The sequence below is a fragment of the Typopeltis vanoorti genome, chromosome 6 (assembly GCF_054136105.1).
Source record: "Typopeltis vanoorti isolate ZY-2024b chromosome 6, IOZ_Tvanoo_1.0, whole genome shotgun sequence".
NCBI classification, from domain to species: Eukaryota; Metazoa; Arthropoda; class Arachnida; order Uropygi; family Thelyphonidae; genus Typopeltis; species Typopeltis vanoorti.
In genome coordinates, this window is record NC_143554.1 from 107,312,902 (window position 1) to 107,333,194 (window position 20,293).

At 37.8% G+C, this 20,293-nt stretch overlaps 1 protein-coding gene across 8 annotated transcripts in view; it reads right to left on the reverse strand.

Moving 5' to 3' along the window:
- Positions 1-18,623: 18,623 nt before the first annotated feature.
- The window catches only part of LOC150105780 (putative bifunctional dTTP/UTP pyrophosphatase/methyltransferase protein), a 90,215-nt gene continuing 88,545 nt past the window's right edge, over positions 18,624-20,293 (reverse strand). For all 8 annotated transcript variants that reach the window (XM_090393582.1, XM_090393580.1, XM_090393578.1 and 5 more), the window contains exon 7: positions 18,624-18,796. In XM_090393582.1, the coding sequence (XP_090249708.1) occupies positions 18,655-18,796 (142 nt within the window). In that variant the 3' untranslated portion in view covers positions 18,624-18,654. The remainder of the gene's footprint in view (positions 18,797-20,293) is intronic.

Sequence of the window (20,293 nt, forward strand, 5' to 3'; positions counted from 1 at the left end):
ACATGTTGCAGGTGCAACATGTGGTTTGCTTATACAGGGTGTCCCAAAATTCTCGCAAGAAGTAATTTTGATAGAAAAGAGAGGTTTTTAATTAAAAATTGTAATTTCTTATTGATTCATAAAGTATACAGTATAGGGTTATGCATGGAATAGCATATCGGGTAAATGGCCTCCACGGCTTTGCTGGCACATATGCACTCTTTTGTCGAAATTTTCCATGACTGTTTTGCATAAATGTGGCTGAATTTCGTTGATACAGAGCTCAATTTCCTCCTTCAAGGCGTGGGTGGTCATGGGCTTGTTGGCATAAACCTTAGACTTCAAAAACCCCCAAAGAAAAAAGTCCAACGGCGTTAAGTCACATGATCTGGGCGGCCAATTCTGATCACCAAAATGGGAAATTATACCACCAAGAAATGACTCATGCAATAATTGAATTGTTTCTCGGGCTGTATGGCATGTGGCACCGTCTTTTTGAAACCACGTCATCCACATCCATATCTTGCAATTTAGGCACAAAAAACTGGATTGTCATGTCGTGATAGCGAGCACCATTAACTTATTGCCGTACCAGCCGCATTTTCGAAGAAGAATGGACCGATGATGCCTCCAGCCCAAAATCCGCACCAAACAGTGACACGTTGTGGATGCATTTGTTTCTCAACAATCGCTCGTGGATTTTCTGAACCCCAAATGCGACAATTTTGTCGATTAACGAGGCCATCAAGATGAAAATGAGCCTCATCGCTGAAGATGATTTTGATCGAAAAATAAGCATCCGCTTGTTGTTGTTCCATAATCCATTCAACGAACTCTTTGCTGTGTCTGGTCATTTTTAATAACCCTGAACTATCAGCTGTCACGCTGTCTTTTTTTTTTCTCGTTGGCAACACTTTACCGCACAAATGGCGCTAAATTGAAATCTTGCGTGAATTTTGGGACACCCTGTGTGTGTGTGTGTATATACATACAGTATATATATATATATATATATATTCTGTTGTATTTATATATCAAGGAATAAACATTTTTGAAAATTTTCATTATTAAAAATTCCTTATTAATGAATCTCAGTGATTACAATGTTCTACTACTGTTAAATAAAATTTATTTTTATGTATGCATATAAACTGTTTTGTACTTTTAACAAAGTAAAATTTTTCGCAAAAATTTTTCATGGAAATTTATTTTATGGGGGCGCTGAAAAAAAGTTTTGCACAAGGGCGCCTCCTACCCACAGCACTGATTACTGACTGTTGCCAACCAGAAAAGACAAAATATCGCCACGAGTCTGTCAAAATTCCACTACATGACGCTGTAATAATGTTTGCCTGACAATCGCTGCAAGATAGCGCATTACAGGAAGCTTCAAACTTACCCCCCGTCCCTTTCATCGTGTGTTCGTAATCAGGCGACTGTTGATATTAACTTTATATACACATTCAAAACTGTAAACACTTGTTGAATAATAATAACACAATAATGTAGGCATAATTACCTTAAAGGAAGGAAAGTCCCAAAACAGAAAAATGTTCCGGTTCTGAGCCAGGTGCATAAAAAAGTTCCGGGGAAGGGCCCGGCTGAATTTAACCACTGCTTTATAACAAATATGGTAATACAAGATTGTATTACCATATTTTAAATCATTGTATTACAAATTTTAAATCCATTTTAAATTTAAAATTTGTGTTTTATTAGCAGCTGTCTAGGTCAGAAGTAGTGCCTTCAGTGGAACAGGCAACCTAGTATTTTGGAGCGCGAAAAAACTAACGTCGATGTTAGTTCTTGAGACCTTCTCCGTGATTTCTGAGAGTACCTGGGTGAGTACAGAATAGGTTATCGAATGGCTCATTTTTTATTTATTTTTGAATGGGATGAATAGAGGCTTAGTCCGCATTGAACAGCAGCGCTGAATGAGCATGAAAGAATGAGTGTAGACATGGTAGAGGATAAGTGGTCCACAAATAGGATGATAACATTAAGACCAGAACATTCTGAAATATTCAAAATTATCTTTTATTAATCTGAGTGTTATTTCATCTGGCGATAGCAAGTTTTTATTTCCATCATGAAACTATTTTTTATATTATGCAAAACAAGCAAACTGATTGAGAACAGAAACAGCATACATTAATACTTTCACCCCCATAGCCTGAGTTGTTTTGGTGGTAATTCCAAACTTGCTAATCTGCATAGATACTTACTCTAAGTAGCTATGCAGTAGAAAACAGAATGATGCAGGAGATTAGCATTTAGTGTAGGTGATGTTAAGATAGCATAGCGAAGAGAAATGTGATCAGTGACTTTAATAAGGCACAGCTGCCATTTTACAGTATGGTGATTTTTTTCTTAGAGTAGGAATTTTAACAGTGTGGGTATTGAAGCTTTCAGTGGACAATGAAGAATCTGAAAAATATTTCACGTCGCTCCAAATTAGATTTGAAAAATATAGCAAGGCTTATTTAAATGGAATGCAGCTGATTGATCTTATATATCCAATGAAAGTCTAGGTGTTAAGATCTTGCTGTGGAATATACATTACCACTAAACAAATAATTCTAAATTTGAATTTTATACACTGCTTGGAAAGAAGTAAACAGACCCCCCCCCCCCATGAACAAGGTACAATGTGCCATATAATGAATCACGTGTTTGTAGCCGGTATAAATTGGAGAAATACGATGCCTCCCAAGCCAGTGCAACTGTGTCTAGGTGAAACAGCTACAAGAAGGAAGCTGACAGAGTTTGAAAGAAGTGTTGTGATAGGATGCCATGTTGCAGGCCTATCTGTCCAACAAATTGGGTCATTACAAGTCAACAATTGGTAATACCATCCATACTGTGATTTAAGTGCATGGAATCTACTGCAAGTGCTACCAGCAGTGGATGACCACCACCACGCTCACTGTACGTGACCGACATGTGAATTGTGGAGTTCTGGCATTGACTGGAACATGTCTGCACAAAAACATTCATACCCGAGGCTCACAATGGGTTTCATGGTAGGACTGCAATATGCAAGCCCCGCATTACCCGAACTAATATGTAGTGGTGTTTTCAGTGGTGCAAAAAGTGTGTACAGTGGGATGGGGGGAAGCTTGGAAAGCTATGTTAGGGAGCAACGAATCACGCTCCCTAACATAGCCTCTACCTAGAAGATGCCTAGTGAATGTCTCCTACCAGACTGAGTAATCCCAGCTATGAAATTCGGTGGTGGAGGTATGGTCCAGTTTTGGCCCCAGGCCTCTGCTTATGGTGCTACGAACACTGAATGAGAGTATGTGACTATTCTGGACAATGCAATGCTTCCTACTTTGTGGCATTTCTTTGGTAGACCATTGTCTTTTTTTTTTAAAAGACAATGCACTGTCATGAGGCTGCTGCTGTCACTGCGTGGTTTGTGGAAATGATTGTCACTACACCTGACAGAGTCCTGATCTCAACCCTATTGAATATCCGTAGGATGAACTGGAGTGTCAGACGAGTTCAAGAGATGTCCACCCCAAGGAAGAATTGTCAAAAATTCCCCTTGATTGCTATTGTACACTTGAGGAAAGTATTCCCCATATAATTGCTGCACTCATTGCAGCAAAAGACCCTACATCTTACTGTGGGTATCATGACTGTTTATTTCCCATACTATGTGTCTGCTGACGTTTTTTTTTTTACAAGTAATGTATATTAGAAAGGGTAAGGAATAAAACATTCCTGAATTTTTGAAGGTAAAGGTGATACTATATTTGGTATGGAATTTGATGTCGCTGAAAATAGTATTCGGATGGTATCAGTAAATAAAAAGATAAAATAGTAACATTGAAACATACGTAAATGAAAATAATAATAATAATCAGCTAACACCTTTTATTCTCTTATAGGGAATAGGCAAGGCCTTTTAACCTCATCTAGCTTTTGGAGACTGAGTGGACAGTTCAATTTCCACCAGTAGCCAATCAGAGATGGCTGTCCCATGACCATCACTAATTATAGGGTGCAACCAATGAACAGACTGGCAAACAAGTGTGCCATCTCTTGGTACCTAACCCTAACAGGATGTGTTACAGTCTAAAATAATGTGGGATTTACGATCGATTTTATTGAGTTTATGGGACGAAAAACTCAAGTTTCTGGGAGAAAAAACTCTCTTGCCCAAGTAGTGCTTGGGCAGACCGAGCGCTACTTCGTTTGCCCGAGCCAGGCCAGAGGATATCACAGGTATCATGTATTGGCGATCACTGCAGATGCTCAGTCACAGGTAGCATGCAATGCGTAGTGTGTATTCTCAAATCGTCTAGCCCAATGCACCCCCCCCCCCAAAAAAAAAAGATTAAATCCTGAGTGCACCACTGACCCAGTTATCAAAAATTGGGATTTTTTAATAGCCTCATCAACTCCTTTTTGGGGAATCCATATAGCCTGATTATGCAGTCTTTAAATGATCCATGATACCATAGGATGAAGTTAAATGAATCCCATCTTATGCAAATAGAAGTCATACAGCAAAACAAAATCTGGTATTTTGGTGTATGATCAAGCCATATGTATCTAGTCATGGATAAGAAAAAAATACTGCTGACCAAAATTAAGAAAACTTAGAAAATGTGTAACTCATACAGTTGGTGATGACACTGGACAATATTTAATATGGTGATGTACAACAGAAAAACAATGAAATGAGATAGCAAGAAATGTTGGCCAGATATAAGGGGCATTACATAGGGGTTTATTAAAATTACGATATCACATTACAGTAGACGAAATATACTCAAACATATGGCCATATAACATCAGTATGCAATGTTCCTATGAATATTGCCATACTATCCACAACAGCTGAACAAGCTTGACAGGGTGTGTCATGGTTGACATAAGGATATCTATAAGATCCTGTGATAACAATTCCGATTTTTCCATAAGTGAAAAAAATGGTAGCTGTCGACTGCAATGCAATGTCGAAGAGTGTCCAATACATTCAATGAAATTTAAGTGTGTTGATCATGCTTGCCATAGCAATTGTTGGATATCTTCAGTTTGAAGATTCTCCTCAACCACTCAATCTCTATGGGAAGTGGCATTATCATGCACAAAAAGAAAATCTGTGTCAACTACTTCCCTACAAAGTCACATGTAGGATTAAAGGATCTGTTCTTAGTACATCTGCACAGTCATAGTATCCCTATCAAAAACATGAAGAGGGGTATGATCATCATCTAGCCCAAGATAAGAACACTGCCTCCACCATAAGTGTCCCTTTCTAAGATATTGTAGGGATGGTATTGCATTCTCATTCTCTCCAGATGAATGTCTTACAATCTGTATTTGGCTAAAATGGGACTCATCAGAGAAAAGAATTGTACCCCCATTTATCAGGGCTCCATGTCACATTTATGAAACCAGTTTGGATGAAATTTGCAGTTGCTTGTGGTTAATGGGATACAAACTACTAGCTGTTTTGCATAGAGTCTACTTGAATTGAGCCTTCATAACACAATCTGGCAGACTTTTTTTTTTTTTTTTTTTTTTTTTCACTGTGACCAGAAACTCAAGAGACAAACATAACATGGTTCCATCTTGCTGTTAGAGCCAGATGTCTGTTCTGGTGGCATGGCTCTCTGGCAACGTTGGCTTGCTCTTCTTGTAATGGTTCCAGTCTCCTGAAATTGTGTCCATGATGCCAAGTTGATATTTCACATGTTAAGCCAACTTCAAGTTGTCCAGCTCAAAGAATTATCTGAAACATGACCTGCCATCCTGAAGGCACTAAGGATATGTTAATCCAATGAGTAAGGAAACAAACAACAACAAAAAAAAAAAAACAGGAATGTCTCAACAGGTCTGCATTCAGTGCAAATTATTCATACTTTTAAAAATAGAGTTGTGACATTCCTGTTTTTTTTTCTTTTTTTTCCCTTGCTCAGTGGGTTAACATATCCTTAGTGCCTTCAGGATGGCAGGTCATGTTTCAGATGATATTTTGAGATGATAGGCCTTTGGACAACTCGAAGCAAGTTGGCTTAACATGTGAAATATCAAAGATCAATTTCTATTGGATACTGAGAAATTGGTGAAACAGGTGAAATCCTACTAAGTAGATTATATTTGGGCAATAACATTCAAGGCAAGGAAGGAGTACTATCTGACCACAGATGCAAGACCCTTCAACATTTCTGTGCATGGCAGAAGAAGGCAAATCCATTCTGATAAAAGGATAATCAATGCATTTCATGGGATGAGTGTTTACTGTAATACGTCAGAAAATTAGCTTTTCTTTTATGAAAATTCTAGTTTTAAAGTATTAACTGTTTTGCTTGTACCACAGTTGGAAAATTTTACGTAATAAAGCATGTGATTTCATGTGTTGGTGATGATGAATTCCTACATTGCCTTATTCCTTTCTACCTTTCAACATAAATTGACTCTTCTTGGCAATCTGCCAGCCAGGGATCTGGTATCTATGGTCGGACAGTAGTTATTGTATTCAACACTAAATATGAAGATAATCTTGAATAGCAAGCAATGTCAAGTAGTATCATGGAGAATGAAATTTATTGGTGCCTATAGACCCACAGAAGATTCTCCTATGGAAGAAATGGAGGAATTTTTTGAGTCATTAAAGTAGGCAGCTCATAAAGAAAATGGCAAAGGTGATCCTTGGAGATTTAAATAGCAGAGTAGGAAATTAATTACATCATGCATGTAGAAAAGTTTTGTAAATGGAAAAATGGGCAAGGCTTTACTAGTAAATTGCAGACTAAACTGTACAAACATTATTCAAGAAAAAAATTAAACAGTTCAAAAACAAGAGCCAAACCTTCGAATCTGTGGCAAACTCTAAAGAAAACATTGACTCAGCTAGAGAGACACGTAGTGAAGCTGTCTGTAAGGATAAAAAAATAAGAACAACATGGTGGACACAAGAAGTTAAAAGAAGTAGTGCTGGAAAAGAAGAAAGCTTTCTGAAAATTCTTTGCATGTAAGTTGGCAGATGCCCTAAAAGAATACAGCAAAAAATATATGATGCAAAGAGATACATGATGTTAAAGGTGACATGAAAACTGAAGATAAGAATATTTTAGATGTCTGAAGTATATACTTTCAAAAGATAGTTAAACAAAACAAGCAGTGACAGAACAGTAGCAGAAAAATTTCAAGAGGAATACAAACATGCATAGTTATCAGTACTTAAGCAGAAAGGTTCAAAAGCCTGACAAGTGCAAAGGTAGCTGAAGCAGATGATACAAAACCACAAATGCTCAAATATAGGAATATAAAAGATTTGTAGTGGTTGCATTGCATATTCAGAGGGCCTGATCAGAAGGTTGAATTTTAGATGGTTGGAGCAGAGTGCTCATAATTCCTATCTATAAAAAAGGAAATAAAGCTGAGAATTACACAGGAATTTCTCTATGCAGTGCTCCAGGTAAGATTTGTGCAAAGAGGCTTAAAAAAATTGTGAAGTAAAATTGAGTAATTTGGAGATCAACAACCTGGGCAGGTCAAGATCATATTTTCACTTTATGACAAATAGTTGAGAAACTGTAGAAATATAATAAGGATTTGTGCTTAAGTTTTGTAGATCAGGAAAAGACCTAGAGAAAAGCTTTTCAAAATGCTACAATTATATGGGGGTAAATGAAACATCATACATAGTCTATATTTAAGTTGTAACAGAAATGAAGAAAATATAGGAAAATTACTTGATGTAAAATTAGGTGTAAGGCAATGACACACACACGTTTCTCCACTGTTATTCATCTGTATGGATCACATTATGAAAGAAAGTGGCATTATCTCTGAAATTAGAATTGGGGATATCGAACTTAGCTCTTAGCATTATGCAGATGATGTATATCTAAAAACATCCAGGCCAAGGATTCTCTAACAAAACTGAATAACAGCTGTAACAAATTTGGCATTTATTTATTTAATCTTATAGCAAAAGCAGCTACACGTTAATGTCCAGACTAGAAAGCCAATCCAGGACCTCATCTGTCACCTTGTGGATGTCCTGGAGGCTACCACCACCATGAAATTGGCACCTTGGGCAGTCATTCACAATATGAGTGATCATCTGAGCTACAGGGGAACAGTCACAATAAGGGTGGTCTGACAGTCTCCATTTATGCAGTAGGCAGCCACATCTTCCCTGGTTAGTTCTGATCCTGTTGATAGATGACCAAATCTTCCTAGGAAGGGCAAAACCAGGCTGCAGAGCACAGAAGGATCTTCAACCAGGAAACCATTTGTTGGAAGATTGTTGGACCAGTGCTCTCTCCATATGTCTGGTGTTGATGGTAAGGCAGATGAAGAGAGTTCATCCATGGACCAGAAAGGGTTTCTTGATTTTAGGTGAAGACTAGGTGGATTTATAAGAGTCTGGTGCAGGGGAAGGAGTGGGTTATGCATTACTTTGTTAAATACTTTAATTGAGGCTTGTCTTTTCTGTACATATGGTGGAGAAATGTTAGATAGGACAGGTAGCCAGGGGAGAGGGGGCGCTTCTTAGTGTCCCACTGATTGTGCACATGGTAGAGTTTAGCTGGGTGTCTATAATGTTAGTGTGCACACTTCTTTCCCAGACAGGGACACAGTATTCTGCTGCAGAGAATGTGAGGGCTAGTGCAGATGACCTTAAGACATCAGCACCATAACCCCAGGTTGTTCCAGCAAGCTGTGAGATGATATTATTTCTTGTTTTAATTTTGTTGGATAGGTTGGTGATGTGCCTTTTATAGGTTAGGCTCACTCCAGGCACTTCTGTCCAGGCTCATTCCAAGGTATTTCAGGTAAGACTCATGCTCTACCTTTTTGCCATAGAAAGAGAGGTTGACGTGTCGATTCGCCTCTGCATTGTTCAGGTGAAATGCTGTGGACACAGTTTTTGTTGGATTTGGCTTCAAATACCACTGCTTGAAGTACACCTCCAGGATGTTCAAGGTTGTTTCCAGGTTGGCAAAGGAGGTAGACTGGTGTAGGATTGCAAGATCATCAGCGTATATGGGGTGGTTCAAAATTCCACGTACAAACTTTGAGGGGCGGTAGAGAACATCAAAATCAACCGTATTCACATAGGAAAGCATGACCGGAAAAGCCACCCAAAAGTGATAGGTGATGCTGTTTGCCAACAATCCAGATGAGCAATTGGGGCTTCCTCATTCAAGCTTTCGACGTCGTACGAAGAACACGAAAATCCACAAGCTGTGCGATCACATGCTGCACAACAACGCTTCGCCATTAATGTATGGGCAGGTATCATCGCTGTTTAGTTGGCCCATACTTGTTACCACCCCGACTGGACTCCCAGAAGTATCAGGCCTTTCTGGAAGAAGTTCTGCCGGATTTACTGAACAATATTCCAATGACTGTGCATTGGCAGATGTCGTTCCAAAACGATGGGGTTCCAGCCCATTTTGGCATTTCTGTGTGTCAGTATTTGGACAGGTCCTTTGGGGCGTGGTGGACCCGTCGCATGGCCCCCACACTCACCTGATTTATCAAGCATTGATTTCTTTCTGTGGGGGGGGGACCCTTAAAGCCATGGTGTATGAAATGCCTGTTGCCTCTGACATGGACCTCGTGGCAAGAATCAGCATCGCCACTGCTAATATTCAGGAAACTCCAGGTATTTTTGAAAATGTACGGCAATCAATGCATTGTCAGTGTCAGGCATGCATCACTGCTAATGGTCATAACTTTGAGCACCTGATGTAAAACCATATTATGTATCTAACTACTATTGAACTGTTCAGTTACGCCTAATAAAGTTTTTTACACTACTTACTGCCTTGTGTTATTTCTGTAGCTTTGTGTCCCTGTTAGTACCTTCTGGTGGTGTTTCCGGTCATACTTTCCAATGTGAATATGGTTGATTTTGATGTTCTCTACCTCCCCTCAAAATTTGTACGTAGAATTTTGAACCGCCCTGTATATATTTGCTTGAGCTGATATATTGCTTAATTTTAGGAGAAGATTCCCTGATCCGGACTGTGCCATAAGCTGATGTTAGGTCACTAAAAGTGGCTCCGGATTTAAGTTTCTTCTGAAAGCCTGCTTCAATCTGTTGTTGTCAGGGCCAGGACACCTGATCACAACTTCTTTCTGGCCTGAAGCCAGCTTGTTCAATTGTTTCAATTTGGTATGAAAATCAGCAATAAAAAGACCAAAACTATGAAAATAAGCTTGAATACCGAAAACTTCAGCACATTCTCAATGGAGAAAATATTTTATTTCTTCTATAGGTAGAACAAGTAAAATACTTCAACTATTTAGGCACAGTTTTTAGTGAAGATGGCAAATTAAATTTTGAAATAGATAGAAATTAGCAAAAATAGTATGGTGGGGAGTCAGCTGAATAAATTTATATTCATTCAACTGACAAGCTGAATGAATATAAATTTTGTGTCAAGAGAGAAATTATTCAAAACACTAAACCAGCAAAATACAAGTCAGTGTTCAAACCTGTTTTACGTTATAGATTTGAGAGTTGGTTTAGAAATAAAGCACTTGATCAAAGATTAGAGACCACAGTTATGAGAGTTCTAAGAAATATTGAGGGAATGAACAGGTGGCATCAGTGGCAGTATCATATTAAAAATAAAGATCTTTTACATGGCGACCAGAATCAAATGTAAGAGGCTCTTCCTCCAGTCTAGCACTATAGAAGCAAAAAGGCATTTCCATACAGTCACACCAGAACATATAAACAGGAGTAATGTATGGTGGTATGGTCACTTAAACAAAAGTGGAGAGGAAAGGTTAGAAAATCAAGTGGTTTTTTTTTTTTTTTTTTTTTTTTTTGGCTAAGATGGTAGGAAAACGATCCAGAGAAAGACCAAGATCTAGATTGATTGATTCAGTCAGAAGTGCCATAGAAGACTGAAATATTAGATACCACAATATTGGAGTACTGAGAAGTAATAGTCTAATTTGGAGGAAAATTGTTGATGTGAGATTAGTAACAATCTAAACTTAATTATGTAGTACCATCATAGTAGCCTGTATGCAACTTATGGGTACATATCAGGACACTGATGATGACGATAATTTGCACTGTGTGCAGAACTATTACTGGTAGATTAATTTCTGTTGGTTACTAAGAATTTGCATGCTAGAATGTTACTCTGCTTTTATTCCCATCTATAGGGGAATAAAAGGCATTAGCCTTTTATTTCCCTACGGAGAGTAGGTGAGTTCATTTTAGCTCTAACTTTTGGAGACTGAGGGTGAACTTCAATCTCCGCTGGTAGTCAATCAGAGATTGGTCCAAGACTGTCACTAATTTTAAATGTCATGGAGTGAAGAGATGACTGACAAGTGGCACCATCTTGCGATCCCTAATCCTAACACTATATTTATTGTCTGAAATAGTGTGGGTTCAACAGTTGATTTTGTATCAAATATCTGCTTTCACAGACACTGTTAAAAATATGGAAAAATGGAAATTTGAAACATGTTCCACTAATGGAACATGTTTCAAATATAAAACCTAACTGTATAAAGGATGATTTCAAATGTTACTAGTTGAAATACAATATGTTGTACAATATTTGTGTTAGAATTGTGAGTTTGACATTCAGATAATCAAAGCAACTGCATTGAGTTTCCAACATTGGATGGATGGAAATTCGATATCCAGATAATCAGTAATAACACACATCATAATGACTGATTTTTCAACTTTTCTGTTGTCAGACAGAGATTCAGCTTTCAGGTAAGCTGTAAAATTACAAATAATAATGGATCATAATGATCCATTATTTGTGATTGTCAAGTCAACATTCGGGAAGGTCAGATGTTATGGCAATAAGTGTACCTCATGGACCAAGACTGTCTACTTATCCCTGACCCATGAGAGTGCCTCTAAATGAAACCTAAAGATAAACAAGAAAAAAGTAAAAAATAAAAGAAATATTTGCCATATTACACATGCCAGCCTGATTGGTTCAGTAGTTAGCATATCTGCCCTCCAGACAACAGGCTGGGTTTGAATCTTGTCATAGGCAAGGATGCTTGCGTTGACTTTAGGTAGGAGATGAATTTCATTGCCCAGTGAGCTCTGCTTGTTGGTGGCCTAAAGTAGCTTAAAAAAAAGGTTCATGTCTGGTCTCTAGAGCAGGGTTTCCAAACTGTAAAAAAAAAGTAAATAAATAAATAAAAAATAATAATAATAAAATAGAAAAAAAAAATAGAGCAGGGTTTCCAAAACTGTAAAAAAAAATAAAATAACTAACTAAAAATAATAATAATAAATATAGAAAAAAATGCCTTAGTCCACTCACAGTATTAGCATACTGGAGGCTTTCATGAGTGGGTGAGTCACATAAAAAAAAAAAATCTAATAACCACACTCTGCAAACGAAAAATAAAAAAATACAAATTGTTATTAAAAAAAAACAATACATATGGATATCCATAATATAGTTCATAACAGATACCCCTCCACCCACATGCTGAGAACTTCAAAGAAATTTTAAGAATTTTCAATGCCTAAAAACTGCAAATATACAAATATAGTTGATTAAAACTACATGGGGAAGAGCTAATTCACCAACAGTTGCTGATAATGACATTTGTTTGTTTAGACAGCAACCCATCTTCAAAAAGCTGCAAAAACAAAAGGCTTTTTCTAAGAATGGGCAGAAAATGATGATGAATAACAGGTGAATGGAGATGCCTGGTTGGCCGAGTGGTTAGTGTATCCACTCTCCAGCCAAAAGGTTGTGGGTTCGAATCCTGTCATGAGCATGGATGTTTATGATTGCCTGTGAAAATACTTTTGGTGGTGGGCAGTAGATGGCATTGGTATAGATGATGTAGTTTGCGGATTGAGTGGTGGAGACGGAGAGTTGTAGAGTAGATATCCTCCCTCAATAAGTCCTTTGACTCCTTGGAGGCATCTTGTAATAATAATAATAAACTGTTATACAATACTATCAAATATTCTATTTGCTCTTCTGATGATATAATATGGTCACCTCCATTCATCTGTTATTCACCATCATTTTCTGCCCACTGGTAGAAAAAGCCTTTTGTTTGTGCAGCTTTTGAAGATGAGTTGCTGCCTAAACAAACAAATGTAACTATTTAGACAGCAACTATAATACCATTTACTATAATACTTCTATTTTTTCATTCCAGATTTTTAAATATTTCTTCTAAGACTGCAATGAATAGTTTAGGTTACATGGTATCTTCTTGTATTTTATAAGTTGAAAGTTTTTCCACTAAGTTACAGAATAAATTATATTTGACCCAAAAATATATTCTTGTTTAATTCATAACCAAAATGTAAGCGAACAAAGTTTGCATGTGAAGTATGCAGTAATACAAAAACATTATGAAAAGGGCCACTACACAGACCAGTTTCAACCTTTTTCAACAATTTAAGAATTTTGTTTATTCCTAATTTTATAGATGCAGCTGAATTTTTATTTTCATGTATCTGACAAATATGCTTTTTTGTTGTTGTTTTGTTTTTCAATTCCCCAATTTTTTAGGGCTTCTAAAAATCAATGAAGGCTAGGCCTAAGCTCTTTGGATAATCATTTATCTTTTCAATAACTTGCTGTATTGTTTTCTGAATCCTGCCTAAGTGGAAGGTGGCGAAATGTTTTGTATTCTATTGATAATGATTTCTGTTTATATTTTGTGAAAGAAGACTACTTAGGTGGTAATTTTTTATATCTTCTCTATCTCCCTTTTTAAAAATATTAAAATTGTGTTTTATTATTATTGTTACATGATACCTCTATGGAATCGAAGGACTTGTTGCAGGAAGGCACTCTACACACTACATAATCCACTATGTCATCTATTGTCTGCTAATAACACACCAAAATCCACCACTACCATTTACTGCTTAATAATAGTACACACACGGACAAAGAAATTAGCACACCAAGAAGGAAGCATAGGATTCAACTGAAATTTTATTGGTGTAATGATACAGGTGAGTGATGCACATGATGGCAAAAACAGAGCTGAAGGACAATTACAAAGGGATCTGTGGTACCCAATCCGGTCATCATCAATAGCATGTTGTACTGTCTCGTGTAGCGTTACATGCTGCAATACGGTCCGGCACGGTGGCGAACAGATGCCTGATGTTGTCCTGCAGCAGACTGGCCCACACGTGTTGGATGCTGTGCTCCAAATCCCGGATATTGCGGCACGGTGGGAGCTGGCGTTTCAGCTGCTCCCAAACATGCTCGATAGGAGGACAAGTCCGGGGAGCAGGAAGGCCATGGAAGTGTCTGTACATGACGTAGGCAAGCCTGGGAAACCCGAGCCATGTGCAGATGGGCATTATCCTGCTAGTATAGCGCTCCTGGTATCCCAGCCAGGAATGGGAGAATGTGGGGCCGTAGGATGTCGTCCACATACTGCTGCCCCGTCAATGCGGCACGTACCACTACGAGGGGTGATCGGCTCTCATAGGCTATGGCTCCCCAGACCATAATGCATGCAGTGTGGGAGGTGTGGTGCTCGATAGCGAGGTCAGAATTGTGTCCTTGACCAGGGGTCCTCCACACCTGGACACGATTATCTGTCCCAAAGACGAAGCGGCACTCATCGCTGAAGACCACACGTCACCAGTCTGTGGCGTTCCACATCGCTCTCACCTGGCACCACTGTAAACGGAGTCGGCGATGTTGCGGTGTTAATGGGAGCACATGTAAGGAGTGCTGGGATCGTAGATTCGCCTCTGCGAGGTGTCGGGAAATGGTTCATGGACACACACAGGAGCCCCTACATCTGCCTGTATAGTGAACCAGATCACAGTGGGATCCCTCTGTGCTTGTCACATGATCCGTCAATCCTCTCTAGCGTTTGTCCTCCTGATCCGACTGTGTGGCAGTGCAGGAACGTGTCCACAGCTCCCAACACTGTGTCGGACGGTATGGTCAGAATCGTTCATGTGCATGCCGACCACCCTCCGGTTTTCAGGCTGATGATCATGCCTCTGTCAAAGTCCGTAAGTTGCTTAAATCGACGTCTCTGGCATCTACCCAGCCGGTGCTTTTCGCTTTAATCGGCTACACGCCGGCTTTATAAGGCTGCTGGTTCGTGCTTGCAGCGCCACCGCAGGGTATGTGGGCATGCACAATCGCACCAAACTTGGTTCATTTGCATACCACCCCCGCACTCTAGCTATTTGTTAGTTTCGCCGTTGTACCATGTTTTCTTCCAGGTGCGCTAATTTCTTTGTCCATGTGTGTATTTTTCTCTGTTTATTGTGTGTGTGTGTGTGTTATCTGGCTGATTTGCACATGCACAATATGAAAAAACTGAGTTTCCAGGGAAAAAATTATTGCTACATCTGTATAAGAATGCTAACTAAACTTTAAGTGAAAAAAATCCATATAAAGTTTCCTCTCATCATGATAAGAAACAAACTGCTTCTGGTCTCAGTTTTGGGAGTCATGATATTTGGCACAGAAAATTCCTATTTTTCTCAAGATCTCTTCTTACTCTTTATCCCATTTTTTCATCTTTAAATGCTATTAATTTATTTTGTCTTATAGTCAACTTCCCTCTCAGTCCTTTTAGATTGCTGTTGCTTTCTATTCATTTTGATTTTCCTTGTTCTAAAATTAGTAATTTATAATCTTTCTTTCCCTTATTGTGTGTATTATGCCTTGTTAAACTCATTCTCCGAGAAAAATCTTAACTGCTTCTGGTAACCAATTCCATTCATTCACCACTCTTTGAGCCAAAAAAACCTAGTTCTTACACCCTTGTTCTCTTGCATCCTGTTATGAAATGAGAAATTTCTTCTGCATTGCTAGCCAGGTTGGCTAAGTGATTGACACATTCACCTTTCAACCAATAGGCTGTGGGCATGGATGTTTGAAACTGTCTTAACATGGGAGATGAACTTCACTGCCCGGTGCAAGTCTACTATCCCACCTATTGGAGACATAGCTTGAAAAAATCCTTAGTCCATCAACAGTACTAATGTAATATAGGTTTAATCTATTATGGGTGGGAATTAAATAAAATCTATTCCATAAAACCTCTTTATTCACTTATGTTTCTATCATATCTTCTCTTGTCTGTCAATCGCTCAACTTTGTAAATTACAAGACTCCAATTTTTCCTTGCAGGGAGATACCCACAAACTAGTTACCATTCTGGTCACTCACCTCTGGATGTTCTGTAACATTTCCTCATACTCAAATCCAAGCAATCAAGTCTATTGATGAAACAATCAAATCTGTTTAAATGTTTTGTTTTGTTGTAGCTTCATGATTAACATGTTAATTTTTGTTCTTCTGCTGATCTCAATATCTTCTCATGTCTCTATCACTGACTTCTGCTGTTATTTATTTATTTAGCGTATGATGTACACGTCTCAGATATTACATACATATTACATAAAACAACATAAAAACAATTTTAAAAATCATAATAAAAGGGGTACAATAGGTTGAAATGATTAAACATTAAAAAATTCAGAGTCAGGAATCAGAGCTTAATCCTTAAATCCCAGATCCATTTCAGGGATTCTGGGGTCAGTTTAAAAAAGTCCTCTTTAGTGCCTGAGAATGAGCAGATAGGGCACTCAAGTACAATGTGATGGATAGTCTGGATCCCACTTCTGCACTCACAGTTTGGAGTATCGGACCAGTTCCATTTATGTAAGAGATGCTTACATCTCCCATGTCCTGTTCTGATCCGATTTAAAGTGGTCCATACATCTCTAGGGAGATCGAAGCCCTCCAAATGATATGTTGGATTTGAAATGAGAATTTGAAGATTGGAGGTATGTTGAAGCCAATACTCTCTCTCTCCCCATGATGCGCATAGGTCGAAGCTCTGGTTGTTCATTTGTATTGCACTCCTCCAAGCAGGGTGCCTGGATTTCAACCTTTGTGAGGTATGGAAGGAAATGTCTTGGTGGATAGGCAAGAAACTGTTTCCAATTATTTTTGTCCATAATTTGCTTAAGGCTTGGGTCCTGTGAAGTGAGGGAGGGGTTATATTACTGAGAGTTGGGAGCCAGTAGCCAGGAGTAGATCTTAGAGCACCAGAGATTATCCTCATAGTTTGATTCAGCAGGACATTGACTAAAGAAGCGTGTGCACTGTTCAGCCACACAGGAGCACAGTACTCTGCTGTAGAATAGACCAAAGACAGTGCAGTAGTACGCAGTGTGTTGGTATCAGCACCCCAAGAAGTACCAGCAAGTTTATGCATTATATTATTGTGAGTTTTTAATTTTCCAGCAATATTTTCTAGATGATATTTAAATGTCAAACTTCTGTCTAGAGTAACTCCTAAGTATTTTGGATGATTATTATATTTCGCCAGGTTATTTCTGAAGTAAACTTTTGGGATATAGTTGGCCTGGATATTACTTAAATGAAAAGATGGGACTTCAGTTTTGTTCAGGTTAGGTTGTAATCACCATCGTATAAAATATTTATCAAGTACAGCCAGATCTTCAGTTTTTGGAATGTAGAATGTTGAGTTGCAATGGCAAAATCATCAGCATACATGAATCTCCGTGATGTCACTAATATATAAGTTAAAAAGCAATGGAGCGAGAACTGGCCTCTGAGGTAGGCCATTTTTAATCTTAAAGAATTTACTTTTGGATTCATTGAGAGATAGTTGTATCCATCTGTCTGCTAGCATTTGATTAATTAGGTTGGCTAGTTTTGGTGATGGGATAGTTTCTAAGAATTTTGAAATAAGACCCTCTCTCCACACTGTGTCATAGACAGCAGAGAGGTCCACGAATACCGCTGTTGTTTTCAATTGTTATTTCAAAACCATTCTCTATGAAGGCTGTTACTTGGTCACAATAACTTCTGTCAGATTTGAAGCCAGCCTGTTCCTGAGGAGTTCTATTATGTGTGCTCGGAGAAATTCTGTTGTTTATCATTCTTTCCAATAGTTTCAGGCAGATGCTTAACAAGGCAATAGGACGGCAGTTGGAAGCAACTATAGGTTCTTTGCCAGGTTTTCTTCTGCTGTAAGGTACCTCTTATTTTTAAGATTATATTTCACATCAGTTTTATATTCAATATTTGGACTTTATATTTTTTGGATAAAAATCTCAACAGCTATCCTTTTCGTTTTTAAAATATGGTCAATAATAATATAATCAACAAGTAACAGAACTTGACTTTGAAGTTAATGGTTCCTAATATCATTTTACTTATTCTCTCTCGATTCAAGACTCCATCTTACTCCAAAAAATATTTTTGGTATAATGAACAATGTTCATTATACCAAAAATGTTAGTCTGAAATATCTAACAGAAAGCAGGTGTGTGTCTGATATGCAATAGAGTGAAACAAGTTATCAAGAGTAGGGTTGTTAATGAGATTTCTCTTCTCTCTCTCCCTGTCTCCTCTAGTGAAGAGAGAGAGGATTTTGTTTTAGAGCTATGACATACTTTTTTCCCCACCACTAATGCATAAAGCCATATTTCATAGCTAGCTCCTAAAAACTGGTAATGATACAATATTATCATTAGTTTAAAAACATGTGTAATCCAATAGATATTTTGTTTTGTTCATTAAAAATTAAGAGCTAACAGATTTTGTAAATTTATAGCAGGGGACTAACGTGATTAAATATTTAGAGTGAATATGTACATTTTACAAAAGCATTGATTCAATACTAAGAACATTTATTTCAGATACATTACACATCATCACTATACAAATCATGTAATTCTTTACAAAATCTGTGCAATGGAAATCCCATAACATTGAAGTAATCTCCATGAATCGCTTCAATTAAAGTTCCTCCAAGTCCTTGAATTCCATAAGCTCCAGCTTTATCCCTGTAAAAAATTAAATAAGTTTAACAATAGGCTGTTAGTCTTAGCCTATGAAACAATTTTGCAGTCATCTTAATTTCCATATAGTATTGTAACTGATCTTCATCTTTCTTTACTTCTGTTAGACTCAATGGCCTGTCAGTCAAATAACCTAGCTTCCTGTAAGCCTCCCATCCCATTCAAGTGCCATCTCCTATCTAGGAGGTTGACTACCATGATGTGACTCATGGTTAAATATAGGCATTACGACATGTGGTGAGGACCCTCTCTCTTCCACATATTGTCATAAGTAGTCATGGCTGTAAATTCATGTGTGTTCACAGGGCTGGTTTGCCAGTTCTGGGAGACAAAAAAAACAACAACAACAACTGAGTTTCTGGGTGAAAAAATCCCCTACCTCCATATGAAACTGGCTGATTCACCTTTAGTCAAAAGAGAACAGATAAAGTTCTTTACATCATGGATGGGAATCGATCCCAGGTCTTTCCAACCAAAGGACTTCGTCTATACAAACTGAGCTACGGAGGCTCTCCTATAAGCCTTAATACTATGAGAATGCAATTATTCCTATCAACATAGCTTGGTATTTTTATTATCTGATCTATCTGTACGTTCTGAGGGATGAAAAATCTATGTTTCTGTGAGGGTGGAAAAAACCTGCCATCTTGTATTGAATGTTAACTCACCTCAGATGAACATCTCTTATAAAGGTTATCACATTGTAGATGGAGTTAGAACTTGAATCTTTCCAAACCAAAGAGTATTTTGAAATCAACTGAAGTACTAAGAAAACTTCAGCTATTTTAACTGCAGTTTTCTCAATAATATTTTGGATTTCATCAAATTAATTACTATATACCATAAAAATACTTAAAAGAATGTTTTTAAAAGATATTTTATGCTTAACATAATCATAAAAGTTGTGTGAAAAGTAGAATCTAGGTACCTTACATAGAATGGGATAAGTTAGATTAGGACTGCACCTTGGACTATTATTGGGATATCAATTCAAGGTATATCTTGTGTCTATCATTCCAAATCTGGAAGATCGCTGCTTCACTAAAAGCATTCCTAAACACCTTGAACAAATAGAAGGAGATCAAATATGGAGGTTTTTCTAGTGCCTAAACTGCATAATTCAGATGGGTCACAAGGTCAAATTCCAGAAGAATTTCCTTCATGAGTGTTCTAAGTATCATTTTATGTAAGCATACCCGGGAAGATGCTAAGAAAAATAATTATGGAAGGAAAGCTTTAAAAAACAAGCTGGGTTCAGGCCAGAGGTTGTCAGGATCAGATTTTCACTCTAAGACAAATACAAATAGCTGAGAAATCAAGGGAATATAATAAGAATTTGTATTTGAGTTTTGTAGATCTTGAGCATATAACAAGATGCCAAGAGAGAAGTTGTTCAAAATACTACAATTGTATTTTGGGACATTATATTATGCAATATCTATATTTGAGTTATAAAGCAGCAGTTAGGAGTGAAGGATGTAC